Source organism: Zalophus californianus, chromosome 4 (assembly GCF_009762305.2).
Source record: "Zalophus californianus isolate mZalCal1 chromosome 4, mZalCal1.pri.v2, whole genome shotgun sequence".
NCBI lineage: Eukaryota > Metazoa > Chordata > Mammalia > Carnivora > Otariidae > Zalophus > Zalophus californianus.
The window spans coordinates 174575889-174600632 of NC_045598.1; the positions used below are offsets into that span (position 1 = coordinate 174575889).

At 38.9% G+C, this 24744-nt stretch overlaps 1 protein-coding gene across 3 annotated transcripts in view; it reads left to right on the forward strand.

Moving 5' to 3' along the window:
• Positions 1 to 24744, forward strand: part of FAM91A1 (family with sequence similarity 91 member A1) — a 43164-nt gene that overhangs the window by 9446 nt on the left and 8974 nt on the right. Inside the window, exons 7-20 of one of the 3 annotated variants that reach the window (XM_027605623.2) lie at positions 1402 to 1492; positions 1898 to 1960; positions 6296 to 6402; positions 6908 to 6946; positions 7677 to 7762; positions 8226 to 8341; positions 9128 to 9240; positions 9573 to 9659; positions 11876 to 12008; positions 16277 to 16425; positions 18171 to 18305; positions 18461 to 18574; positions 22843 to 22915; positions 24303 to 24452. In XM_027605623.2, coding sequence (XP_027461424.1) covers positions 1402 to 1492; positions 1898 to 1960; positions 6296 to 6402; positions 6908 to 6946; positions 7677 to 7762; positions 8226 to 8341; positions 9128 to 9240; positions 9573 to 9659; positions 11876 to 12008; positions 16277 to 16425; positions 18171 to 18305; positions 18461 to 18574; positions 22843 to 22915; positions 24303 to 24452 — 1456 coding nt within the window. Of the gene's footprint in view, positions 1 to 1401; positions 1493 to 1897; positions 1961 to 6295; positions 6403 to 6907; positions 6947 to 7676; positions 7790 to 8225; positions 8342 to 9127; positions 9241 to 9572; positions 9660 to 11875; positions 12009 to 16276; positions 16426 to 18170; positions 18306 to 18460; positions 18575 to 22842; positions 22916 to 24302; positions 24453 to 24744 lie in introns of all 3 variants that reach the window. The other 2 variants (XM_027605614.2, XM_027605634.2) reach the window with 2 other exon arrangements.

Below are 24744 nucleotides of genomic sequence, written 5' to 3' on the forward strand. Positions count from 1 at the left end.
GTTAGAATATTGGTGGGTTTTGAAGATACTCTTTAATAATGAGGGAGGTGCACCTGGGTGGCTCCATCGGTTAAGCGTCCAACTCATGATTTCGGCACAGGTCGTGATCTCAGGGTTGTGAGATTGAGCCCTACATCAGGCTCCACACTCAGCAGAGAGTCTGCTTGAGATTCTCTCTCCCTCTTCCTTTGCCCCTCTCCCCCTTGTGTGTGCATGCATGCACGTTCTCTCTCTCTCTCTCTCTCTCTCTCAAATAAGTACATCTTTAAAAATAAAATAATGAGGGAGACTTGACTTGGTTCATGTACAGTAATCTGGGGACTTCGATTAGATAGAAGTTTTATCTCAAGTGATGTGATGCAGCAGCTAGCAGCCATGATACTGGCCGGCACTTCTGGAGCACTTGCTGCATGTTAGGTGCACCAGGCTCTCTTCCCCGCACCTTTTATATTGTCTCATTTGATTCTCATAACAGCCCCCAGGGTGTGTCTTGTATTCCATTTCGCATATAAGGCAAGTGAGCACAGAGAAATGAAGTAATGGTTCAAGTCACAGTGGTGGTAAAGGTCCAGGATTTTAACCTCCTTCAGTTTGCTATGGGAGTGGTGCTCCTAGTCGCTCTGCCGAAGTGCTGTACCAAAGAGGGAGGTGCTTTGATGGGGCAGAGGGCCAGGATCAAGGGAAATGATAGTCCCAGTGGTCAGACCACATTGGAGATAAGCCTCTGCGTGGTAGAAGAAATGCTGATTTAGAGGAAAAGGGGTGGAGCAGTGACCAGCCGGCCCAGAGACCAGGTCACGTCTTTGTGTGGCTGAAGGAATGAAAGTGAGCATGGGGACTTTTTTTTAGTTTGCATTTTATTTTACTTCGGAAGACAGATTAAATCCCGTGAGCGGAAGGCTTAGAAATTTTGCTTCAGTGTAGGAACTTCCTAACAGAGCTGTCAGACTGTGTCATGAGATAGCGAACTTCCTGTCACTGATGATACCCATGTGGGGTCTGAATAAACTTCTGCTCTGAGAGATTCAGAGTCAGCAAATGTATCTGATTCCCATTCAGAGAAGATGATTAAATATTAGTGTTTATTAGGTAACACTTAATACTTAACAGCAAATATTGGTACTTACAATTACTTTGTCCTCCATTCTGTTGGTAGCATATTATGGTACCTTAATTGACGGTTATGTACATAGCTTTTTCCTTTGAATTCGAGAATGATAAAAGAAAAATATATGTGGTACATTTAGTTAATGACACATAATAATCATAATCATGGATAACATACAATATAAAATGTAATAATATATAATCATAATAATCATTGATTTAAACATGAAGATTTCAGGAGACTTATGAATTAATTTGGATCGAACTTAATTGAAAATATTTTGCTTTTCTTAGATATGCACTTTGCCTGAGAAATGCGCTATTGATAAGATCATTGATGCGGGCCCTCAGCTCTCTGGATCAGTAGATTACAATGTAGTACATAGTAAGTGGTTAGTAGAAATGGTCTTTTGTCAACATAAAAACTTGTTTTACACCATCAACAATCAATAGCAATTTTTATCAATTAGATACACATAGTACTGTTTCCTAAGGCATGTTATTGTTTGAACTGTGACTTTAGTCCATTGTTTCCCAGTGTGGCTGTTACTCAGTTATTCACATACACTAGAAATTTATACAAATGAGTCATAAGGAAATTTTTGTAGTTCTGAGCATACGAAGAAAACAGATTTGAAAACTTTCTTTTCCTCTTCTGTTTACTTTTTTTCTCCTTCACCTAGCATTCAGTTGTAAGAATCTTTACAGAAAATCAGGAATCTGTTTTGTTTTATTTTATATTTACTGTTGTTTAGTATTCCATCTAAAACAAGTACTTTTGCTTCTGTAGGCTTATATAACAAAGGATTTATTTATCTGGATGTACCAATATCTGATGACAGTTGTATAGCAGGTAAGTATGTGCTTATATTTTCCACTGTTTTTGAGCGGTTACTAGGTGTTGGGCATTGCATATGTCACCCTAATAAATTAGATACATATCATTCTAAGATCTATGATACTAGAATTTTTCAAAGAAAGACATTTCTCCTTTGTTATGTTGTAACACATTGCAGTTTGTTTTACTTAAATCCCTTGTTTTTATCTTCGTGTTGTTGTCCATGCGATGTTAAAATAATGGAAGTCTGAAATAAATTTCTCACATCCTGAATCAGTTCAATGATTTTATAGATTTGTGTCCTTTTTGTCTGTGTTCAGTGCGTAACTGGTTTTACAGATGTTCAGTCCTGTCATCTCTGATATTTTCACCCCATGGGCCTGTCTTATTTTTTCGTGTCACTGTTGTCTTTTTTGTCTTTATCTACTCCTCCCTTCCTCCTTCACCCATTCCCCAAGTTAAACCGATATTAAAGCCCTTGTGTATTTCCTTGTGGTTGTTATCAGTTTTATTAAAACGTTCCCCTATTGCTGGTTATTTAGGTTGCTTATAATTTTTTTGCTGTAGTAGTGATGTGGTTAACATCGTTGAACACAGTGGAGCTTTTCTCCTCTAGGTTAGATTTCTTACCAGTTTGTAGCACTTACTATATTTAGGTTATGTGTTACAAGTATGTTTTCTGGCTTATCTTTCAGCTCTTGTTCTTGTTCATTGGTATCTTTTATCATACTAAGATATTTAATATTTGTGTAATCAAATATAAAATGTCAAAAATTTCCAGGGAATGACTTTGCTCTTTACTACTGAGTGATGATAGGGGCTCATGACAAAAATACTCTCTCATATCAGTGTTGAATCCTGACAGGTTATCATGCTGTAGTGTGTCCTGACCTTTATTTGTGATTCTTTAATAATGGATCTTGAACCATGTGCATACATGATTTCTATTTTAAGTTTGGAAAGACAGCCAAAAAGTAATGAAATACTAATTCTGGTTTGTCTAATTGCTACTATAACAAATAAAATACTAGTTTTACAGTTGGAAAGGTTTTGACAAGGAAATGATTTCTGGAGGACAGGGCTGGTAGTGGTTTCCTGTCACTGTAGGAAAATAGGAATGCATTATGCATTATTATAGTCTTTACTCTCATTGATAAACTGATGTTGACTCATTTGAGAATCACCTAGAAAGATTGGTTTTTGATTAGTTCCTTTCAGTCCCCGTTGACTGAGTGTTTGAACATTGCCTCACGTTAGCACTAAGTGCATCTGAAAGGTGCAGTCAGAGAAAGGCCAAGTGGATGGCTACTCTGTCACAGAGGTAGGTTCTGCCAGACTTTTTAATGTCTAGCAGTTTTTGGTGGTACAGACAGACTCATGCTTTTATAAGTGCTGACTATAACATCCTCGTCACCATGGAACACGAGCTGTTCCCCGATTTGGAATAACCTGTGAAAGGAAAGAAGTTTGACATCATGGAGGCCATCAAATTTAGCACAGAAGACACCTGAAGTTGATTTCAGAGAAAGCATTTAGCTGTGTTTCAACAAAACAAGCACTATGATGGTGGAACAAATAAGCTGGGGGAGGGGAGTATTTGGAAGAGAATGGTCACGAAGGGGTCTGTTGGTAAAACATATTTAGTCCGTCATGCATCACACCGTATACCTACTCAGTTTATGTCTCTCCTCTATAGCTTCTAGATTTCTGTTACACTTGAATAGACTACTTTCAGGATATATATAAAAACTTCTTAAAAACTTCTATCATACAAATCCAACCTGTAGCTGGAACTTATTTTTGTATTTGAGGTGAAACAAGGGCCCAACTTGGTTTTCTTCTGTTTGGAAAACCATAACCTTTGGATAAATGCTAGGATGGCTTTTTCAGTAACTGATGACCACGGAGTGGAAGCGTAACTTTTGTCATGCATTGAATTCGCCTCTGCATTGGATCTAATTCTGATATCCTTTTTTCTTCACTGATTTATTTTTATTTTTATCCTGTGTTGTTTCATTACAGTGACTTAAAGTAACTTTTAATATTATGGCCAGGACTTCCTTGTGAGGTTTTTTTTTTTCATAACTTCCTTGGCTATTTCCAGGTATTTTTTCTTTATATTTATTTATTTTTATTGACATCTTTAAAATTTTTATTTTGTTATTTTTTAGAGTTATAACCGACATCCACTGTGTTAGTTTCAGATATAAACTCTGGTGTTGATAATTGTATGTATTGTGAAATGAGGACCACAACAAGTCTAGTTAATAACATCCATCACCACACAGAGTTCGCAGAAAATATTTTTCTTGCGATGAGAACTTTTAAGATCTACTCTTTTAGCCACTTTCAGATATGCAGTGTGGCATTATTAACTATAGTTGCTATGCTGTAAGTTACACTCCCAGGACTTACATATTTTTATTTTATTTATTTATTTTTTTAAGATTTTATTTATTCATTTGAGACACAGAGAGAGAGCATGAGCAGGGGGAGCGGCAGGCAGAGGGAGAGGGAGCTGCAGGCTCCCCGCTGAGCCAGGAGCCCGATGTGGGGTTCCATCCCAGGACTCCGGGATCATGACCTGAGCCGAAGGCAGCCGCTTCACCAACTGAGCCACCGAGGCGCCCCCGCCAGGACTTACTTATTTTATAATTGGAAGTTTATACCTTTTTACTCCTTTTACCCATTTCACTTAACTCCCACTTCTGGCAACCCACCGGTCCGCTCCCTGTGTATGTGAGCTTGTTTTTTTTAACCATATTTTTGAGTAGGCAATAGTTAGGATATAAAATTCTAAATTTATAGAAGAGTATAAAAATGTCTGCCTCTGACCCCTGTGTCTGGCCACCCAGTTTCTCTCTCAGGGGCCACTGTTTCTTGTTTTTCTTACCGAAAGTATGCTAAGCACATAGATGTGTATATATCCTTTTATGTGTGGTCTTAGTTTTACACAGATGGTGTCTTGTAGTTCGTACTTTGTTTTTTTTTAACTTAATGTGTATTGGAGACTACTCGGTATCTCTTCATGTAGAGTTAGGTCATACTTTTTTTATGTGTTTGTAACCTCTTAAGTGTCTTGTTTTTTCTTCTCTAAAATATAGGGGTGTAGTGTGGAACATCTCATGAGGTTAAGAGGATTAGACGAAATTGTGTACGTAAAGTACCTGGCAGTAGTCTGGCACTTAGTATGTGCTCAGTAAACGGTTGCTGTTACTCACACAGTTGATAGTGTAGGAAAAGAATTAATGATAGCAAGTAATGGGGTTTCTAAAATATTTCTAAAGAGAAACCTATGATCCTTAAAAGTACTTGCATGACTGGAACTATAGGTAACACTAAATTAGAAAGTGACATGAGCCAGATCTGGAAAGTGAATACTCTGTCCTGAAATGTACATTGTGATTTTTCACGGTGTCTTCATTTTGAACACTTCAGTTTTCTCTGATTTCTCTTTGTAAAGAAGAACTTCGATTTTGGGTACAGTTAGATGGTATTAGGGTCAGGGGACATGGGGATACTTACTCACATCCTTTGATGGCCTAGGCACTCTGCCTTCCCAGGATATTTTCAAGGGAAACCTGCACAGGGAGAATGGTAAAGGAAGGCATAGTGCCTCTTCGTTATGAACTAGGCAGAGTGCTCTAGTAAATTGGTTTAGAGTGTCTGGACCAAAAAGATGGAGAGAAATGAATATGAATACCCATTCAGGTGGACAGCCACTGCTGGGCTGCCTCCTGTGCTGAAGAAGGTCTTGCCCGTCTTCCCACTAAGGCCACTGAGGAGGACACAGACTAGAAAGCCCCAAAGAGCAAATGATCCTAGTGATTGCTGGTAAAAGTGGCGGTCATGCAGATGAATTTCCTCTCTTCTCAGGATGGAGTGGGGCTGATGGGAGAAAGGCAGTCAGTACTCTCTGTGCACCTGGTTTTTGTAGATAGCACAGCAGTTCTGTGTCCTTTGCTTTTCTCTGTTAGCCCAGTCACCCCTGCTGTCTATGAGGCACTAAAACACAGCCATTGTGGCCTTCCCCATTCGGAAGCAGCCCCAATCCCCTTGCCTTTCTACCCAGTTCATGTCCTCCAGCACTTCCTCTGCCTCAGTAATGCTGAGAGTTTCCTGGGATTACTCTGTAGGATTTGTGCTCTACTATCAGAGTCCTCTGTGTAGACGGGGTTGTATATGGCCTTAACTTTGCGGGTTTTAGAAAACTTGCTGTGGAGTGGATAAACTAAATCAAAAGCTGAATTTAGTCCCTAAAGTAGAGGTTTCTCTTTTTGAATAGGTATTTGAATTATGCTTTTTTGTTTTATAAAATCATATCACTGATGAAAGTCTATTTTGTTTTAGTTCCTCCTCTTGAAGGTTTTGTAATGAATCGGGTGCAAGGTGATTATTTTGAAACTCTACTCTATAAGATATTTGTTTCAATAGATGAGCATACTAATGTTGCGGAGGTAAGTATGACAATGTCTTATGAATGAACTTAACCTCAAGATTAGAAAATAAGTTTGTGTAAAGTAGATAAAGTTAAAATGTTTTCAAAACCTATACATGGGTAGATCATAGACCATTAATATACTCAAGTCACAATTCTTAAGTTACTTTCTGTATATACATAGTAACTTTTTTTTAGTAAATAACTTATAATTTGGTAAATAACTTTTTATATGATTTCTTGGTAAAAGGATTGTAGATTGTTGATTGATAGGAGCATTTTCTTATTTTAAATGAGACTAAATTAAAGTGTAAAGAATCTTCTATTGATGTGGTCGCTGTTTGGATTCATACTACTGTAAGCATCTTAGACATAAGGAAAGTTTAAGTTCTGATTTCAAAGTGTATTCAGCCTTTGAATTATTCATAATATAAAATTTTGCTGATTATAGTTCACTTGTTTATGACAGCTGTGTAATATTAATAATTCTAGGAATGTAAATAATTTTTTGTTTTATTTTCTAGCTTGCAAATGTCCTTGAAATAGACTTATCCTTGGTTAAGGTATGTGATTTTTATACTCCTTTTATTTATAAATACCGAATGGCTTTTATTACAGACTTTTGTCTTGACAAGCTACTGAGAAAGAGAGACAGTGAGATTCTTATTGGCTGTGCAGGGGAGCGAGGACAGTAAGGGGGGGTACCTGCAGAGGTAGAAGAGAGCAAGGTAAGGGCCCTGAGGCAGTTGTTCCACCCCAGGGAGTGAAAGCCGGCCTCATGGTCCTGTGCGTGCAGGAAGCAGCCCGATCAGTGTCTTGTAATGAGGTCACTGAAAGCATCCCCTTCTGCCGCTGCTTCCTACAAAGCGCCAGGCCAGAGATGGGAAGCACTGTCTCTTCTACATCTGTGAACACTTTAGGGGAAGGGCAGGCCTACTGAAAAACGGCCGTTTCTAGTTATGGGATAGAAACGTTTGAGGTTCCCTATAAGCAGAATCTATGACAATATTTTATTTCTACAAATACTCTGATGTCTAGTTTATTTTTTATTTTTTATTTTTTTTTAAAGATTTTATTTGTTTATTTGAGAGAGAGAATGAGATAGAGCATGAGAGGGGGGAGGGTCAGAGGGAGAAGCAGACTCCCTGCCGAGCAGGGAGCCCGATGAGGGACTCGATCCCGTGACTCCAGGATCATGACCCGAGCTGAAGGCAGTCGCTTAACCAACTGAGCCACCCAGGCGCCCTGATGTCTAGTTTATTTTAAATGTTAACTTCCTTTATATTCTTTCAGAATGCTGTTTCAATGTATTGCCGATTGGGCTTTGCACATAAGAAGGGACAAGTAATAAATCTGGATCAGCTTCACTCATCATGGAGGAATGTTCCATCCGTAAACAGATTAAAGTAACTCATTTATTCAGTATGAGATATTAGAGTTTCCTTTTGAAAAAAACATTGTTTTATGTTCAAAAATTTTCCTTATCAACCTGTCAGTTGAGGTGAACCCTGGATATTAGTGGTTTTTAATCTTTTTTTGTGTGATGAATCGTTTTTAGAATCTGATGAAAACAAGAACCCTTTCCCCAGAGAAAAGTACATTAGAGTATTTTACATACAGCTTTAAACAGTTCTTAGATTCCCTGGAGCCTATCCGTGGGTCTTGGTTAAGAACCGTTGCTGTATGTGGGCAGAGCATTTTGGGGCTATGTTTCAGTTTGGGGCTTGAACATGACTGGACTGGGTGGGTATTCATAATTAGCGTGCTGACCTCCGTAGCTATTTTTGTGTAAGATATAATTTGTATGATTTTTAAAACGTGGATGTATTCTTCATTTAATAGGAGTACTTTAGATCCACAAAAGATGCTGCTGTCATGGGATGGTGGGGAAAGTAGGAGTCCCGTACAAGAAGCTTCATCAGCTACTGACACGGATACAAACAGTCAAGAAGATCCAGGTTAGCAGTTACTCAGTTTAATTTAGAGTCTGTGTATAGTTATGCCATGTGTCTATACAGACCCTCACAGAGTGAACTCGACTTTGTTCTTGATATCATTCGATATGCAGTCTTTGAGTACTTAGCCATATGCTAGGCATTGAATATGGTACCTTCCTTCTGAGAATTAAGTCTAGGGAGAGAGAAGGCAGTATAATCACAAAAACCCACAACAGTGTGACAAGTGTTTCGGTGCTTGGGGGGAGCAAAGGGGACGAGCTCTCTTGTTGCCTTCGAGATTTGGGAAGCCTTCGCGGAGAAGATGATAATTGGGCTAAGAATGAATAAGAGCTTGCCAGCTGGTGGGTGAGGGAAGGCCTCAGCACGGGCTAAGCACAAAGGGAGGCAAAGCATAGTGCAAGAGGGGGCTACACGTGGTTTCCTGTTGGCCTGGGGGAAAGGGGCACTGCCTAGGCTCCTGTTCTTGCCCCAGGCTCTTACCCGAGCCCAGTGACTTGTCTGCAGAGGCCAGCTAGTCTTAGTGTTCTGACAGTTGCCAAGGCTTGGTTTGTTACTGGTTTTCAAGGAATTTACCACAAGAATGAGTACTTAAAAACAATTTTTTCTTAACTTTCTCTGGTGGAGATAGGTAGGACTGAGGCCCCTTAGGACTATAGAATTGCTTATAGTTCGTTTAGTACTTTTCAGGTATTAAGTTGAAATGCAATTCTTTCTCATTCCAAATGGTACGTGAAGAATAATTTTCATTTGCTGGATTTTAAATTACAATTTTTTCTTTTTTTCCAGCTGACACAGCCAGTGTAAGCAGTTTGAGTTTATCTACAGGCTATACGAAGCGTATTGCTTTTCTATTTGACTCAACTCTTACTGCCTTTTTAATGATGGGAAATCTTTCACCAGTAAGTCAAATTCTTGCTTAAATATGGCAGTGTGTAAAGATTAGATGTAAAACAGTTCATGCTTTGAGATCCTTTTTTTAAGTACTGGATTTATTCCTGAAAACACAAAATGCAACTGTCTTTGTTTTGTATTCCTTAGAGGAGTATAGTGACTTTTTAGTGAGGGTTAGCCTCACACCTCAATCTTTAACTTTGATTATATTGGAAAGCATAATAGAAATATAAGATGTTACGTGTCGTATAGAAAGAGAAAATTAGAACTTACTCATAATAGACTTGTATAAGGTTTTAAGATCCATTTTAGTTTTTTTGTTTTTGTTTCTTTATGCCAGAACTTGAAAAGTCATGCGGTCACAATGTTTGAAGTTGGCAAACTCTCAGATGAGTCTCTGGACAGCTTTCTTATAGAACTAGAGAAGGTAAATCTGGGTTGCTCATTATGGGATGTCAGGGCATTTGGTACCGTCTGATGTATTCTTGCTTATTCCTACCTCATTCCTCACCTTAAAACTGCAGTGGTCATTTACACTTAAAAATACTGAGTGGATGAACAGATTTTGTGATTTACAAAGTGGTTTGTGGACCTTAGCTATCACTTAGCATGATTTGGTTTAATGAAATGGGGTATGGTGGAGCGCCTGGGTGGCTCATTCGGTTTAGCATCTGTCTTCGGCTGGGATCGAGCCCTGCATCCCTCTGCCTCTGCCCGCTGTACCCCCTGCTTGTGCTCTCTCTCGATAGCTCTCTCTCTCTGTCAAATAAGTAAAATTAAAAAAAAAAAAGGGGGTATAGAAATAGTCTATAAGTTTTTAAATTACATTCTTCTAAAATAGCTTTTGATTTTTTTTTTTTTTTTTTTTTTTTTGGTATGACTCTCTTAAGATCTCCTCTTCAGTTTTATTTGAAGTTTTTGTTCTCCTTGTCTTAAATCTGGAGCAGTGTCCCTGGGTACCATATTTATGTCCACTCTCACTATCCCCTTTAGCATCTTGAAGACTTCAGCCATATTTGCTCTTAGGCATCTCTCACCTGCCCCCCTCCCCCCCCCCATGATAATAGCCCTACTTGTCCTTAGCTCTAAATCTTGATTGTCCTTCATGGTTTTTCCTGTTTTTTTTGTGGGTTTCTTTTTGTTGTCTGCTGTTTATGCTAATAGTTTGTGTGCTGAATCTCTTCTTTGACTAATAATTTTGTACCTTTCGTGCTTTAGTGTTGAACTCTGTATCTTACATGTGCTACTTTGAGGATTTTTGATGATTTCATCAACTTCTTTATATTTAAAAAAAAAAAAAAAGACCATAACATTTGTTGACTCTTCCTTCTCCATAGGATTTTTAGTTTGATAAGGCAGAATTATAGTTGAGATAATCCTTGCTATTAATTGGTCTCTTTCATTTTTACCTTTATATATCCATTATTTCCTCATTGCTTTTAATATCTTGTTAATTCCATTTCTCATATATTGTGTATCATGTTTTGCCAATAAATTTTTTATTTTCTAGCACATTTTAAGTTCAGTTTTCCTGATTTTTATTTTTCTCACCTCAACTAGTCTTTTTTCATGTGTAGCAAATTAGAAGATCACTTTAATCTTTAGATATCTATATCCTTTTGTGCCACATAGCCATTCTTGGGAAAGCGTTTTAGTCTGAAGTTTAGTTGTTAAAAATAGTTTCTTAGCTATTTTTTAAGAAGCCTTGTCTTGATTAAGCTTAATTGGTTGATCTTATTTTTTTTTTAAGATTTTATTTGAGATAGAGCGAGCGAGAGAGAGAGAGAGCATGGACAGGGGGTGGGGCAGAGGGAGAGGGAGAAGCAGGCTCCCCCCTGAGCAGGGACCCTAAGATCATGACCTGAGCCGAAGGCCAACACTTCAGTGACTGAGCCACCCAGGTACCCAGTTGATCTTATTTTTTAATGCCAATCTAATTTAGTCATTTTCCCCTACAGACCTTTCTTTTCCACTTCCTGTGTTGTTTCTGGGATGTATGTATGTTTACATATTAAAGAAGTACCTGACTCGGTGTCAGAAGAGCATGCGTTAAAATGTAAGGCCAGTGAGCACAGGGGTTTTGTCCACTAGTCTGTCCCTGCATCCCATACAGGTCATACCTAGCACTTAATAGGGACTCGGTGAACCCTTTTTAAATGAATTTAAGCTGTATATTCAGTAGTGTTGAAACAGCTATGTTGAAACACATACTCCGTTGTCCCTTGCAGCCAGTGATACAGAACTGTGGACATGGTTGATGAGAATTAGAAGCATAATTGGTGACCATGGATTGGAGTACTTTTCTGGATGAAGCAGAATATAGATTTTAGCTTTTTTTTTTTTAAGCACCCTATTTGAATCATACGTGGGAGGTATAATTTATATATAATGGTTTAATTTAGCATTATTTGGTTGCTTAAAATTGTTAGTTTTACTTACTGGGATAATTTCTGTCATCTTCAAAGATGTATTCAAATGGAAACTCAACCGAGATTTAGGTTAAGATTTGTTTCAGTATTGCCTGGACAAATTTTTGGTGTACTGATTCTTAATAATGTCTTAATGTCTGTACTATATAGCTATTATATATTAGGATGAACGGTTTGAGACTGGTATTGCAAAATTTATTTTCTCTTGGTTTAGGTTCAGAGCACTGGTGAAGGAGAAGCACAGAGATATTTTGATCATGCACTTACTCTGAGAAACACAATATTGTTTCTGCGTCATAATAAAGATCTAGTTGCGCAAACTGCACAGCCAGACCAACCCAATTATGGTATGACAAATGTCCTTGATTTTGAAGACATGACTCTATGGAACTTCTTTCTAAGAAATTACACAGGTCATGCTCGCTTATTTAATCATTGCTTAATGCATTTTGTGTAGATGGCATGTCAAATTTGCAACTAGGGGCTTGTTTTGTGACTTTGCTCGTCAACTCTTTTTTTTTTTTTTTAAGATTTTATTTATTTATTTGACAGAGAGAGAACGCGAGAGAGGGAACACAAGCAGGGGGAGTGGGAGAGGGAGAAGCAGGCTTCCTGCCGAGCAGGGAGCCCGATGCAGGGCTGGATCCCAGGACCTGGGACCATGACCTGAGCCGAAGGCAGACGCTTAACGACTGAGCCGCCCAGGCACCCGATTGTCAACTCTTTCTTATTTTACTTTTTCTCCTTTCTTACGTGCCACTGACATTTGTAGTATCTCAGTCTGCTTAGTACCTACAAAAATGGTTGGAGTGTTAACTTGTTTAAGTGGCTGGATGGCATTTAGAACAGGCCTTAGTTTGAGGGGTGAACAAAGCCAAAATTTAGTTGATTTAGGAAGCATGACATTTCCTGAATGAAAGATTACGTTGTATAAAAAGAATAAGCAGGAGCTTCTGATTGAAATGCTGTTGTAATATTTACTGAAGTATTTTACTTTAAAAAAAAAGAGAACAGAGAAACTTTTTAAAGAGTAAAAGAAAGAAGACAGTGGCAGTTTTAATCTGTGATGAACCCTAATGTGGCTCTTGCCCTGGTGTGCACTCTTGGGTGTGGGATAGACCGGGGGGGTGGTTCCCAAACTCTGGCTCAATGGACGGTAGGTCCTGAGTAGGGCAGTGCCACCCAGGAATGCATGTTTTTAAAAAGATGACATGGTTTGGGCACCAGGGAAGAGCATTTGGCTCCAGTCCTCGCTCATTCACAAGAGCTGCATCTTGCAACTCCGTGAATTCTTAGCACCATGAGAACATTGACTGTCACTCATTCTTTCATTTACTTAAAAGTTCTATTTTTCTGGCCAAGAACCATTGGTTTCTGAGTCATATCCATTTTCATTCTAATTCTTTCACCAGCATCTGGCTTTCTTTTCAGCCCAGTTTAAACATTTAAGGATGGAATCAGTTGTCACTTCACAAAAGTGGTCGCAGAGGTGAGGGCAACTGGGTAGTTGAGCTGAGTGAAGCTGGACACACTCAGTTTCTCGTGACTGGCTTCTTCAGCCCTAGCATATCAGGGTCAGAGTCTTACTTTAGCAGAATTAGGACTGATTCCATGCTGGGGCTCTTTCTGAGATTATTCATAAGTAGTTAACAACTGAGAATATTAAGTCAGCAAGTGCCAAGAGGCCAAACCACTTATTCATAAGCATTCGATAATAGTAACCATTCGTTGGCTACCGAGTAGATCATGTGACCTAAGCAATGAGCAACACAATCTTGAAGATGTCTTTGTATGTAAAAATTCTGAAATTACTGGGACTTCTAGTGACTTTGGGAGATAATGGGTTAGAATATTTGAAATACTCTGTTAGAGACGTCTTGAAATATGCTGTTCTTTCCTGCCCATCATGGCGTCCAAGAATGTTAGTGCTAGGACCAGGCAAGTGTAACTCATTTTATACGTAAAGAAATCGAAGTTTGTCTTGGTCAGGTCTCCTGCCCATTTAGTCATAATGGCCTATATGATTAGTCAGTGGAAGAGATGGGACTTAAATCCATGTTTCTTGAAAATAAATTTTTTTTTTTTGCTCTATCCCTTTTTATTATCTTCTCTTGAACCTTAGACTTTTTATTGATTCATTCATAAGCAATCTCTTGCTTAGTAGTCTGGACTAAACTTTGTTTTTCACCATGAATAGTCTATGTAGCAAAAAGTTAAAGTTGAACGAAAAACCTCAACCTTATCTGTATGAAAGTAGTTAAGTATTATTCTAACTTTTGAGGTTGGTTTGATAGTTGACTGTTTTTGGTACCAGTTAGATCTTTCATTTCTCACTAAGATTTTTTTTATCTGACATTTTTTCACTCATGGTTGTGATTTCTCAGTTTTATTAAATTTATTCTTGATTTGTTGTATATAATCAAGCATAAATTTCTCTAGTCTTTTTTTTTTTTAAAGATTTTATTTATTTATTCGAGAGAGAGATTGTGCATGAGCAGGGTGAGGGGCAGAGGGAGAAGCAGGCTCCCTGCAGAGCAGGGAGCCTGACACGGGGCTCAGTCCCAGGACCGTGGGATCATGACCTGAGCTGAAGGTAGACACTTAACCGACTGAGCCACCCAGGCGCCCTTTCTCTAGTCTTTATAGAATTTTTCCCCTTCTCTCCTTTTCCTAAGCCACCTGCTCAACTCTCATTTTACTTCAAAATGAACCTCATATCTGGCTCCAGCCAGACCTGTCTTACAGCCGCGTCTCGTTCTCCTGTCCCACCTGGTTGGTCGGCCGTGTGTAACAGATGCTCTTCCTGACGTCTGTATGACTCTCTCTCCTCCGTTATCAACATTTTATTTGGAAATATTTTAAATTTACAAAAAAAATTTTAAGAATTTAAGAATAGTATAATTACTTTTAACCCAGAATTTGGGAGTAAGTTGCGTATCATGGTCTTTCTCCGCAAAACTGTTCAGGATACATTTCTTAAGAATAGGGCTATTCCCTGACATCAACTTCGGAAGATTTAATATTGAAAAAGTAGCCTGCCATTCGTATTCCAGTTTATTAGTTGACCTAGTAATGTCCTTAATAGCATTTTTTCCCCCTCAAGTGCAGGATCTAGTTTAAGATCTGATACTACATTAAATTGTCATGTCTCCGTTATTCTGGAGCAAATCTGTAAGCTTTTTTTGTCCTTTATGACATTCTTATTTTTTAAGAATATTGTCCCTTTTTGTTGGTTTTACTAGAAAGTTTCTCACGTTGGGTATGTGTGATGTTTTGTTGTGATTAGGTTCGGGTTATGCACTCAAGTCCAGAGTATTACCTAAGTAACGTCATGTTTTTCTAAGGGTATGACATTCGGAGGCATGTGATTTCCATCTGTCCCCTGTTGTGATGTTAGTTTTGATCACCCAGTTAATGTGTTTTTGATTTTTCTACTATATATATGTTAAATATTCTCCCCACCTGCAGTGACTAAGTAATCTGTGGGCAGATACTTTCAGACCATGCACATACCCTATTCCTCATCAATCTCTCCCCCCAGATGGAGCATCCAGTGGTGGTCCTGCCTGAACCATTCTTTACTGTGATGGTTGTAAATTGATCATTTTTTCCAACTCCAGTTCTTTCAGTAACAGTCGGGACTAGGCATTCTTTTATATTCTCAGTATGGATTGATGAATTCCTGTTTTTTTCAGTGGCTTATAATTAGTCACTGCTCTCCCTTAATTATTTGTGTGCTATCCTTGTCTCCGATTTTGCCAGTAGGATTCTCTTCAAGCTGTCTCCAGTTTCCTTGTGCCATGCCTCCATCTTTTAAAAAAATCCTTACTTTTGGAGAAGTTCTTTACTTTCTGGCAAAACAGTCTTCTCTTGTACTTCTGTCTCAGTCTTGGAATCAGCCTCTTCTCCTAGGAGCCTGGTTTCTTTTACTAGAATATGGTATTAAAGACCAAAGTCCTGGGGCTAGTTGTGCTCAGTGCTTCTGGGCCCTTCCAGCAGGCCATATGTTTTTTTTTGATTCATTCTTGCTTGAGGGGGAGATGGGCTAACTTGGGCTCCTGATGTTTCAGCCTTACCTATCTTTTTTAGAGAACCAATAGGACTGGTATTTTCTGAAAGGGTTAAGAACGGGAACACTGAAAATCTGGTACATGCTGAGGGAGTTCCTGCTTTATGGACCTGCAGACTTGGGCATATATTGTTAATGAGGAACTCTTGTTCCTGTACCAGATTCTGAACTTGGCCGTGAAGCTCTTTGCAGAAATCGGGGGAGGCCAGGACACAGCTTTTTTGTGGCATGTAGGTCTTCATAATATGCCACTGCCCAGGAGTGGCTGGGGATAGAGAGGAAGTAAGGTAGAGCAAACACATATTTCTAATGTAAAAGGAACACCAGTAGACCATTATCTTCCTAGGTCAGGGAATAAAGACTGTTAGCTTTAAATCTTAAAGTGTCTTCGTGGTTTCCGAGGGAATTTGGCACTTTATTAATAGAGATACTCTGTCTTTTGAAACAATATTTAAACACCAAGGCAGTTACCAATAATTTGTCTTAGACATTGCTGTTCCACCTTGTCAGTCTTTCAGCCTACCTATATGCTTGCTCATAATTCAGGTTTTCCTCTGGATCTGTTGCGCTGTGAGAGCCTTCTTGGTTTGGACCCTGCAACTTGCAGCCGAGTTCTAAACAAAAATTACACACTGCTCGTGTCCATGGCTCCTCTCACCAATGAAATCCGGCCTGTGAGCAGCTGCACCCCTCAGGTAAGGAGCCACTTGGAGCACTACGAGTGGTGTCCTTTCACACTTCCTTGTGGTGACCTGAAGAAGAGGTTTACCGGTTTGATTGTGTTATTTCTCAATTTGCAGATGCCAAATATTAGAATCAGTAACTCAGAAAGCAAGTTTGTATTTTATGCCGTTGTAAGATGCTCAGCTTGTGATACAGAATTGGTGTGTTTTACTCATGTATCGTCTAGTGACTTGTGACACATTGAAATTTTCTTGATGAATGCAGTATTTTATTATTTTTTAAAGATTTTATTTGAGAGAGAATGCGAGTATGAGTGGGGAGAGGGGTAGAAGGAGAGAGAGATTCTCCAGCAGACTCTGCACTGAGCATGGAGCCTAACATGGGGCTCAGTGTCAGGATCCTGAGATCATGACTTGAGCTGAAACCAAGAGTCAGTCGCTAAATCTACTGAGCCACCCAGGCGCTACATTGATGACTGCAGTATTGTATTGTATTTTATTTATTTTATTTTTTTAAAGATTTTATTTATTTATTTGACACAGAGAGAGAGATAGCTAGAGAGGGAACACAAGCAGGGGGAGTGGGAGAGGGAGAAACAGGCTCCTGGCTGAGCAGGGAGCCTGATGCGGGGCTCGATCCCAGGACCCTGGGATCATGACCTGAGCCGAAGGACTGCAGTATTTTAAAGAGAATGTTTTAGATGCTCTAGGAAGGAAGCCTGGATTGCCTTCAGGAATAAAGTCAATTTAATTAGGAAAAAGAAAATGTCTTAGAGGTGGGTCTTTGTTTGCTAAATAAACCGGAAAGGAAAGATTGTGCTTGAAAACTAGAACTCTAGGTATCTCAGAATTGACTTATGAACATTACAGCTCATCTTTTTTAAAAATAAATTCGGTTGTGTATTTGTATACTTAGCAAGGACATTGTGGCCTTGTACCATTTTCAGAGAGTGGGGATCATGTTGCTGTTCTTCAGTGCTACATCCTGCCTGGTCTCCTAGATGTGCAAGGTTAATGGTGTAGAAGAAAGGAAGGGATCCTTGTACAAGGTTGATTTTATTGCTGTGCTCTTCTGGCTGCCTTAATGAGCATACCTCTCACACCCCCAAATTTGTCCTCTATTCAGTAGGTGTGGTTATAGGTTGGCATTTACCAACATTTTAAAAAATTATTCTTCGTGTGCTCCCCCCGCAACCACATATACATACTTCCTCCCATTCTGTAACATGACTTCTAGGCATAGTAGGATTCCATGAACTGAATGAATGGTAAGATGGATGGAAGGTTCGATAGCCCCTTTTGTGAAAAATCACATGTGATTAATGACAGTAACTAGCACTTTGAAATAGAGCTTATTATATGACAGGTGCTGTTTTAAACCTTTTTGAACAAGCTTCTAAGCTTGTGTCTTTACAAGGTAGATATTTTAGGGCCACATTACAGAAGAGCAAAGTGAGGCACAGAGAGTGTAAGTGACCTTCTTAAGATGATACGGCTTAGGGGACAAAGCCAAGATTCAAACCTTGGTGTTCTGCTCCAGAGTCCATTCTCCCAATTGCATAAGACGTGCTTTCTCAGTTCTAGGATAAAATTGAAACTGTTTGAATGGAGCATTTGAAATTTATTTTCATAAGGATAATAGCAATTAACATTTATGTGCGGCAGTAGCTGTTTGTAAGACCGTTCTTGGTCCCTTGTGAGATTTGGCTGCTTTAGCTAAGTATTACAACTTTCTCTTCCCCGTTTTGTGATCACAGCATATTGGACCAGCTATCCCAGAAGTCAGTTCTGTCTGGTTTAAACTGTACATTTACTACATCACTGGGCAAGGACCACCATCTCTTTTACTGTCCAAAGGTACAAGACTTCGAAAATTGCCAGATATATTTCAGGTACGTTGTGTGAACCATGTTTCTTTCTTTCTTTCTTTTTGAGGAGGGTAGAAATTGGTAAGCAGCATTATAGTGACCTTCTTAAATTTTTTTTTTTTTTTTTTTAACATCTCTAAATGCCGTTTTATTCATCTTTTATTCATTTTTCCCCCTAGGGTTATGATCGATTACTCATAACATCTTGGGGTCATGATCCTGGGGTAGTTCCTACATCGAATGTGCTCACGATGTTGAATGATGCTTTGACACATTCGGCAGTTTTGATTCAGGTACCGTTGCTTTTATTTGAAACAACCAATTTTGGATTTTGATTTTGAAGATTATAATTTTTCTAGCTTTCTGCCGAGTCGCAGGCGGATGTCAGTAATTTGAAATTTGTAAAGCTGAAATGCAAGGGATCAGCTGTGGGTTTTTGTCCTGGCCTTTGTCTGGCAGTGTGGGAATCGCAGAAACAACATGGACTTTGGAGTTAGACCCAGCCTTGAATTCCAGCTCCTCTTTTGCTGCCCATGTGGCTGTACTTACAGGAGTTCTGTTGAACTAGAATTCACATAGCATACAGTCCACCAATTTACATCGTACCAACTCTGTGATTTTTAGTGTGGGCGCAGGTATCCACAGCCATCTCCATGCTCATTTTAGAACATTTTCATCACCTCATAACTCCTTAACGCTTAGCTCTCACTCTCCTATTCCCCAGCCCTAAACAACGCTGATCTACTTGGCTCTCTCTAGAATGCTGATTCTGGGCATTTCACATACATGGAGTTACGTGATATGTGGTCTTTTGTCACTGACCTCTTTCACTTCGTAGAGTGTTTTCGAGGCTCATCATGTTGTAGTGTGCATCAGTCCATCACGAATCAGTACTGCATTCCTTTTTAAGGCCAAATAAGAGTCCGTTGTGTGAATAGAAAACATTTTGTATTTCCATCCATTGCTGATGTGGGTTTCCACCTTTTGGCCATTATGAATAATAGTAATCACTGCTATAAATGGTCATTCATAGGTTTTCGTGTGGCCGTGCTATCATTTCGGTATGTGGTTAGGGGTGGAAATGCTGGATCATATAGTAATTCCATGTGCAACTGTTTAAGGAACTTGCAGACTGTTTTCCAGAGTGGCTACACCATTTTACATTCCCACCAGCACTTGGTATTATCTGACTTGTTTTATTATAACCCTCCTAGGGTATGAAGCGGTATCTCATTGTGGTTTTGATTTGTATTTTCCTGATGCCTAATGATGGTGAGCCTCTTTTCATGTGCTAATGAGCTGTGTGACATTTTGAAGATACTTCTCTTATACTTAGTTTCCCACCTGTAAAACGGAGATGGCAATATTTACTGTAGAGCAACAAAAAGTAATAGTAGCAGCTAATGATGAGATAAGCAGTTTGTCGTCCTAGGATTATAGAATGAAATAAGACTGTGTGAAGTGTGCAGCATGCTTTCTGCTTCATAGTAGGTTCTCAATAAAGATTTCACTAATTTATTCAACTAACAATCATATGTGCCATATTCTGTGCTAATTAATGTGGATATACAAATAAGACACAGTCCCTGAGTTCAAGGGATTTAAGTCTGGTGGGAAATGTTGCATAAGCAGTTAGTTTCAGTTTTTTTGCTAAGTGCTGAATAGGATTATTTACAGTGTAACCATTAGAGAATAGTACCCAGTTCAGCCTTGAGGCAAGGAGAAAGGCTTGGGGGACACTCATCAGAGACAGTGAGACTCAGGCTGAGTATAGAAGGATGATACAGAAGAGAGCCAGGCCAGGCAGAAGGGTTAGCAGGAATAAATCTCTGGGCAGAGATTGTTTTTTTCTTCTTCTCCACTGCTACTTCCTTAGTACCTAGAACAGCACCTGGCTCAGAGTAGTTTCTCATGAGTGTTGATATAGGCAGGCCCTGGAATGGAGTGTACCTTGACTGTTTTGCTACAGGGCTTAGACTGTACCCTGTAGAATGATAGCAGCCAGTACAAGGTACTGAGCAGGGGATTTCTGTGGTCATTGTGTTTTGGGAGGATCAGCTTGGAGAGTATGCTACCCAAGTATGCTACCCCAACCAGTAGGGTAATAAGAAACCTGAAGCAAGAGGTCCAGTTAGGATTTAGTGTAGGAGTCCTGTCAAGAGGTGAGGACAGCCTAGATCAGGAAGTGGTAATAAGAACTGAAAGGAAAAAATGGATTCAAAAGTTATTACAAATTAAAATTAGTAGACTTGATCACATGTCTGAGAAGGATATGAGAAGAGGAAGAGAATGATTCCTGGGGTATTGGCTTGTGAAGGTAGAAGAATGGTGATATCACTACTTGAGAGACTAGAGGAGGAAGAGCTAGTCGATGGGGGTCGGCTGATGTGTTGTGTTTGGTGCATGTTGAGTATAAGGTGCCTGGGGGATATTTGGATGGTGGAGCTATCTAATCGGTAATTGAAAATATTTTGAAATACAGACAAGAGTTGAACGGGAGACACTGACTTGAGTGTCTGCATCAGCACGTGAAGCCCCTTGAAACCATGGTTAGCGTACACGTTAGCCAGGAGGGAGGAACATGGAGGAGGGGTTCGTTGTGGGAGATGACGTAACGGAATGGGTTAGGTGTGGGCTTGAGTCCGTCTGCCTATATCCACATCTTGATTCTACCACTTCGTAGGGGTCTCGGGCGAGTTCAGTTGAATTCCTTTGCCTGCAAACTGGAAGTAATAACAGATCCTGTCTTTATAAGGTTGTTGAACTTGATGACCGAATTGCATAATCTGCATGAAATGGGTAGAGTCCTGTGCTTACCACCCAGGAAGGTCTCCCGAGATGTTCGCTGTGCCCTGGCAGTGGTAGGAGAAGCAGACAGAGGAGTTTCAGTGTTGGTTACAGAGTTCTGTTTTTGCTCAACAAGAATGCCTCCTTTAGTAAGTGGTATGGAAGAAATTCACCATGCTGGAACTTACAACAAAATTAAGAGTTTGATTAAAGCCGTGCTGTCATCATAACAGTCTTGATTAGGGTTTAAGTCGTAACTGTACCAACAAAGTAGAAGGGAGCTGTCCGAAGAAATATGTTCAGGTTGTTATATGAACCATCTTAATGAGTGCGATTTTTCTCTGAAATGATTTTTTTCTTTTATATCGGAGTACTTTGAATTTCAATCATGTATAGGTTTTTTTGAAAGGGAAAAATGTAGAGATTCCCAGTGTTAACTTAAATTTTCTATTAGAACAACACTAAATGCACATAAACGTTCAATTCTTCATGCTCATTATTCTTACACCAAAACAAATTTGGGGATTTAAATACAAAAATACACTTTAAAACTAACAGAATTCAAATGAACATTAATTGAATGCAATGGCTAGAACTAAATTATTATGTGTAGCATGGGAGTGGAGTGGTTAGACTCAAGATTTTTCTTAATTTAATTTTTGAATTGATAGAACCTTCACATGATTCAGAAATAAAACACTATTAAAAGATGCACAAAGTATCACTGCACTTCTAACACTATCTGCCCCATTCTCCTCATTTCTCCTCTAAATCAGATACACTTATTAGTTTCTACTATAGCCGTCTAGAGTTTCTTATGCATGTGCGAGGCATGCGCGAGCCACAGCACAGTACCGTCCCATGCTTTTTTCACTTAGCAGGTGGAGACCTTTCTGTTTTAGTTCGTTGGGAGCTTCCTCTTTTTTTCTTTTTTTCTGCAGCTGCCTTGAAAATACATTCATTAATTTATTTAACCCTTATTGAGGGGCTTTTATAATTATATAATTTTGAATATGTGTCACGGAGTGCAGGTTTTTGAGTTTTGCATTCCCAGTTCATGGTACACCAGGTGATTGATGATGGGATTCTTTTACCACTTTCCTCTCAGAACTACACCTAACCCTCGCGTGAGTGTGCTTGATTTCAGTCTTCGCTTGTCTCACACCTCATGTACCTGTTAAATTGGCCTCTTTGTTTTTCATTAGCCATATGCTCCATTGGAGATAGGTGGCCTTATAAGTTAATATGCACTTAAGATGGTCTTTGCTTAGACTGTTGAATCACAGATCTGTACTTCTGAAACAAATAATGCAATATATGTTAAGAAAAAGAAAAGAAGATAGGAGGGGAAGAATGAAGGGGAGTAAATCGGAGGGGGAGACGAACCATGAGAGACGGTGGACTCTGAAAAACAAACTGAGGGTTCTAGAGGGGAGGGGGGTGGGGGGATGGGTTAGCCTGGTGATGGGTATTAAAGAAGGCACATTCTGCGTAGAGCACTGGGTGTTATGCACAAACAATGAATCATGGAACACTACATCAAAAACTAATGATGTATGGTGATTAACATAACAATAAAAATTTTAAAAAAATAGAAAAAAAAGATGGTCTTTGCTTGCTGGAGAAAAAAATAAATTGTTGAGAGCTTTTTAATGGAATATTAATGTAGGATATACCATCACATGGCATAGTCTCATTTATTGTTTGATTATCTGTTTGTTCTTGGAAATACAGGTTTCTTGTATACCTTTCAACTCTGTTTCTTCATGTTTAGGGACATGGTTTGCATGGGATAGGAGAAACTGTCCACATACCATTTCCATTTGATGAAACAGAACTACAAGGAGGTATCTTACTTTTGAATTATATCTATTTGACCTCTTTATCATTAATCTTTGTCAGTAGTTTGGTAGAAAACATAGGAAGTGAATTCTTAAAATTCTTAAGTTCTAGGGTCTTAACATGCTTTTAAAAGAGTATTAGCAAAGATGGGGGCGCCTGGGTGGCTCAGATTGTTAAGTGTCTGCCTTCGGCTCAGGTCATGTTCCCAGGGTCCTGGGATCGAGTCCTGCATCGGGCTCCCTGCTCCTTGGGAGCCTGCTTCTCTCTCTGTCTCTCTCTCATGAATAGATAAATAAAATCTTAAAAAAAAAAAGTTACCTGATTAAAACTGATGTATATTCATATAGCACTTGTATTTCCCACTTCATGTAAAACTGCTGTTCTATAATCTTACGTTTCTGGTTCTTAAAGAAGAGCCACATTGCTTGAATATTTAGAGGGCTGTGAATGGTTCAAGTAATCTAACTTAGGATGATTTATATAAGAACTTAATGTTCTTCTAAAATGATAGTCACCACTCTCCCTGACTCCCCCCAAAGTAGGGAAAAAGGAAGGTTTTTAAAATACTTTTTTCCTCCTCACATAGCTAGAATGCAGAAGCCTTGCATTTGAAATTCAGTTCTCTCTTTTGCCTGTTGTGAATAAATGTGCATGAAATTTGGAGATGAATTTTCTCTTCCAAAAAACAACCCCTTTTTGAGAAATAAGTACTTCTCTGCAATTAAAATTTGCTATTTAATCCTTTGACACTTTATAAATTCTGTGGGAAAAATATTTGTTCACCTGAAGATACAGGCTAGGGACAATAGGATCTTAAAATTTATAAAATCTCAAAAACTGATTAATAGATCTCTTGCCTTGGGAGATTATTGTGTGAATTATAGAAGAAAGGAATCTTCGTATTTGAGTATAAAGCATCTTTCTGTTCATAAGTTCACCTATTTATGAGGACTGGCACTAAAATTTAATTTATTAAGGATATAATTTCAAGTGCATTTTTAACTTTAGTTTCAATAGGAATAATTTTACTTTTAAAAATTTCTCAAAAAAATATGGTGTGTATTTAATACATTTCCTGGCAGAAGCCCAACAAGTAAGCATTTGAGGCAGAATAGAACCACAAAGAGAAGCCTAGAAAATTTGCCCCTGACTGGTCCTATTTGCTTGCTTAGCAGTTAATTTGGTTTGATACAATAAATGCCTCCTGGAGGCTGTAAATAATACGTGTACACCATCCTTTCACATTCACAGGTAGTTCTTTGTTGGAATCATTGTTGATAGATTAAAGTATAAAAGTAGTTCTAAGAATTGCTTAATAAAAGTATATTTACATTTTTGATGTTGCGTTATAAGACTGTTTACTTATAATGTGATGTCAATCTTCATCCTTAGAGTTTACTCGTGTCAATATGGGTGTTCATAAAGCATTGCAAATATTAAGGAACAAAGTGGACTTGCAGCATTTTTGTGGATATGTCACCATGTTGAATGCTTCTAGCCAACTTGCAAGCAGAAAACTCAGTGACGCTTCTGATGAGCGAGGTCAGCCAACAATTAAGATCATTGTATGGAGTTGATCGCAATCTTAACACTTAAGAAGCAGGGAGACTTTTGTGGGGATGTTGAATTATTTAATACTTGGTATTTTTTCACTAAGGTGAGAAAATATTCTGTGACATCATTTGGACAAGCATCAGTTGTTCGGATGGAGAAAATACTAAGTGCCCAGCTAACTGGGTGCTGGCCTGGGGTTGGAGTACAGAGTGGCTGTGGGGTGTTAGCCCTTGACTGTCATCTCCATTTCTGTGGGCTTTCAGTTAAGTTCTTTTGTGGA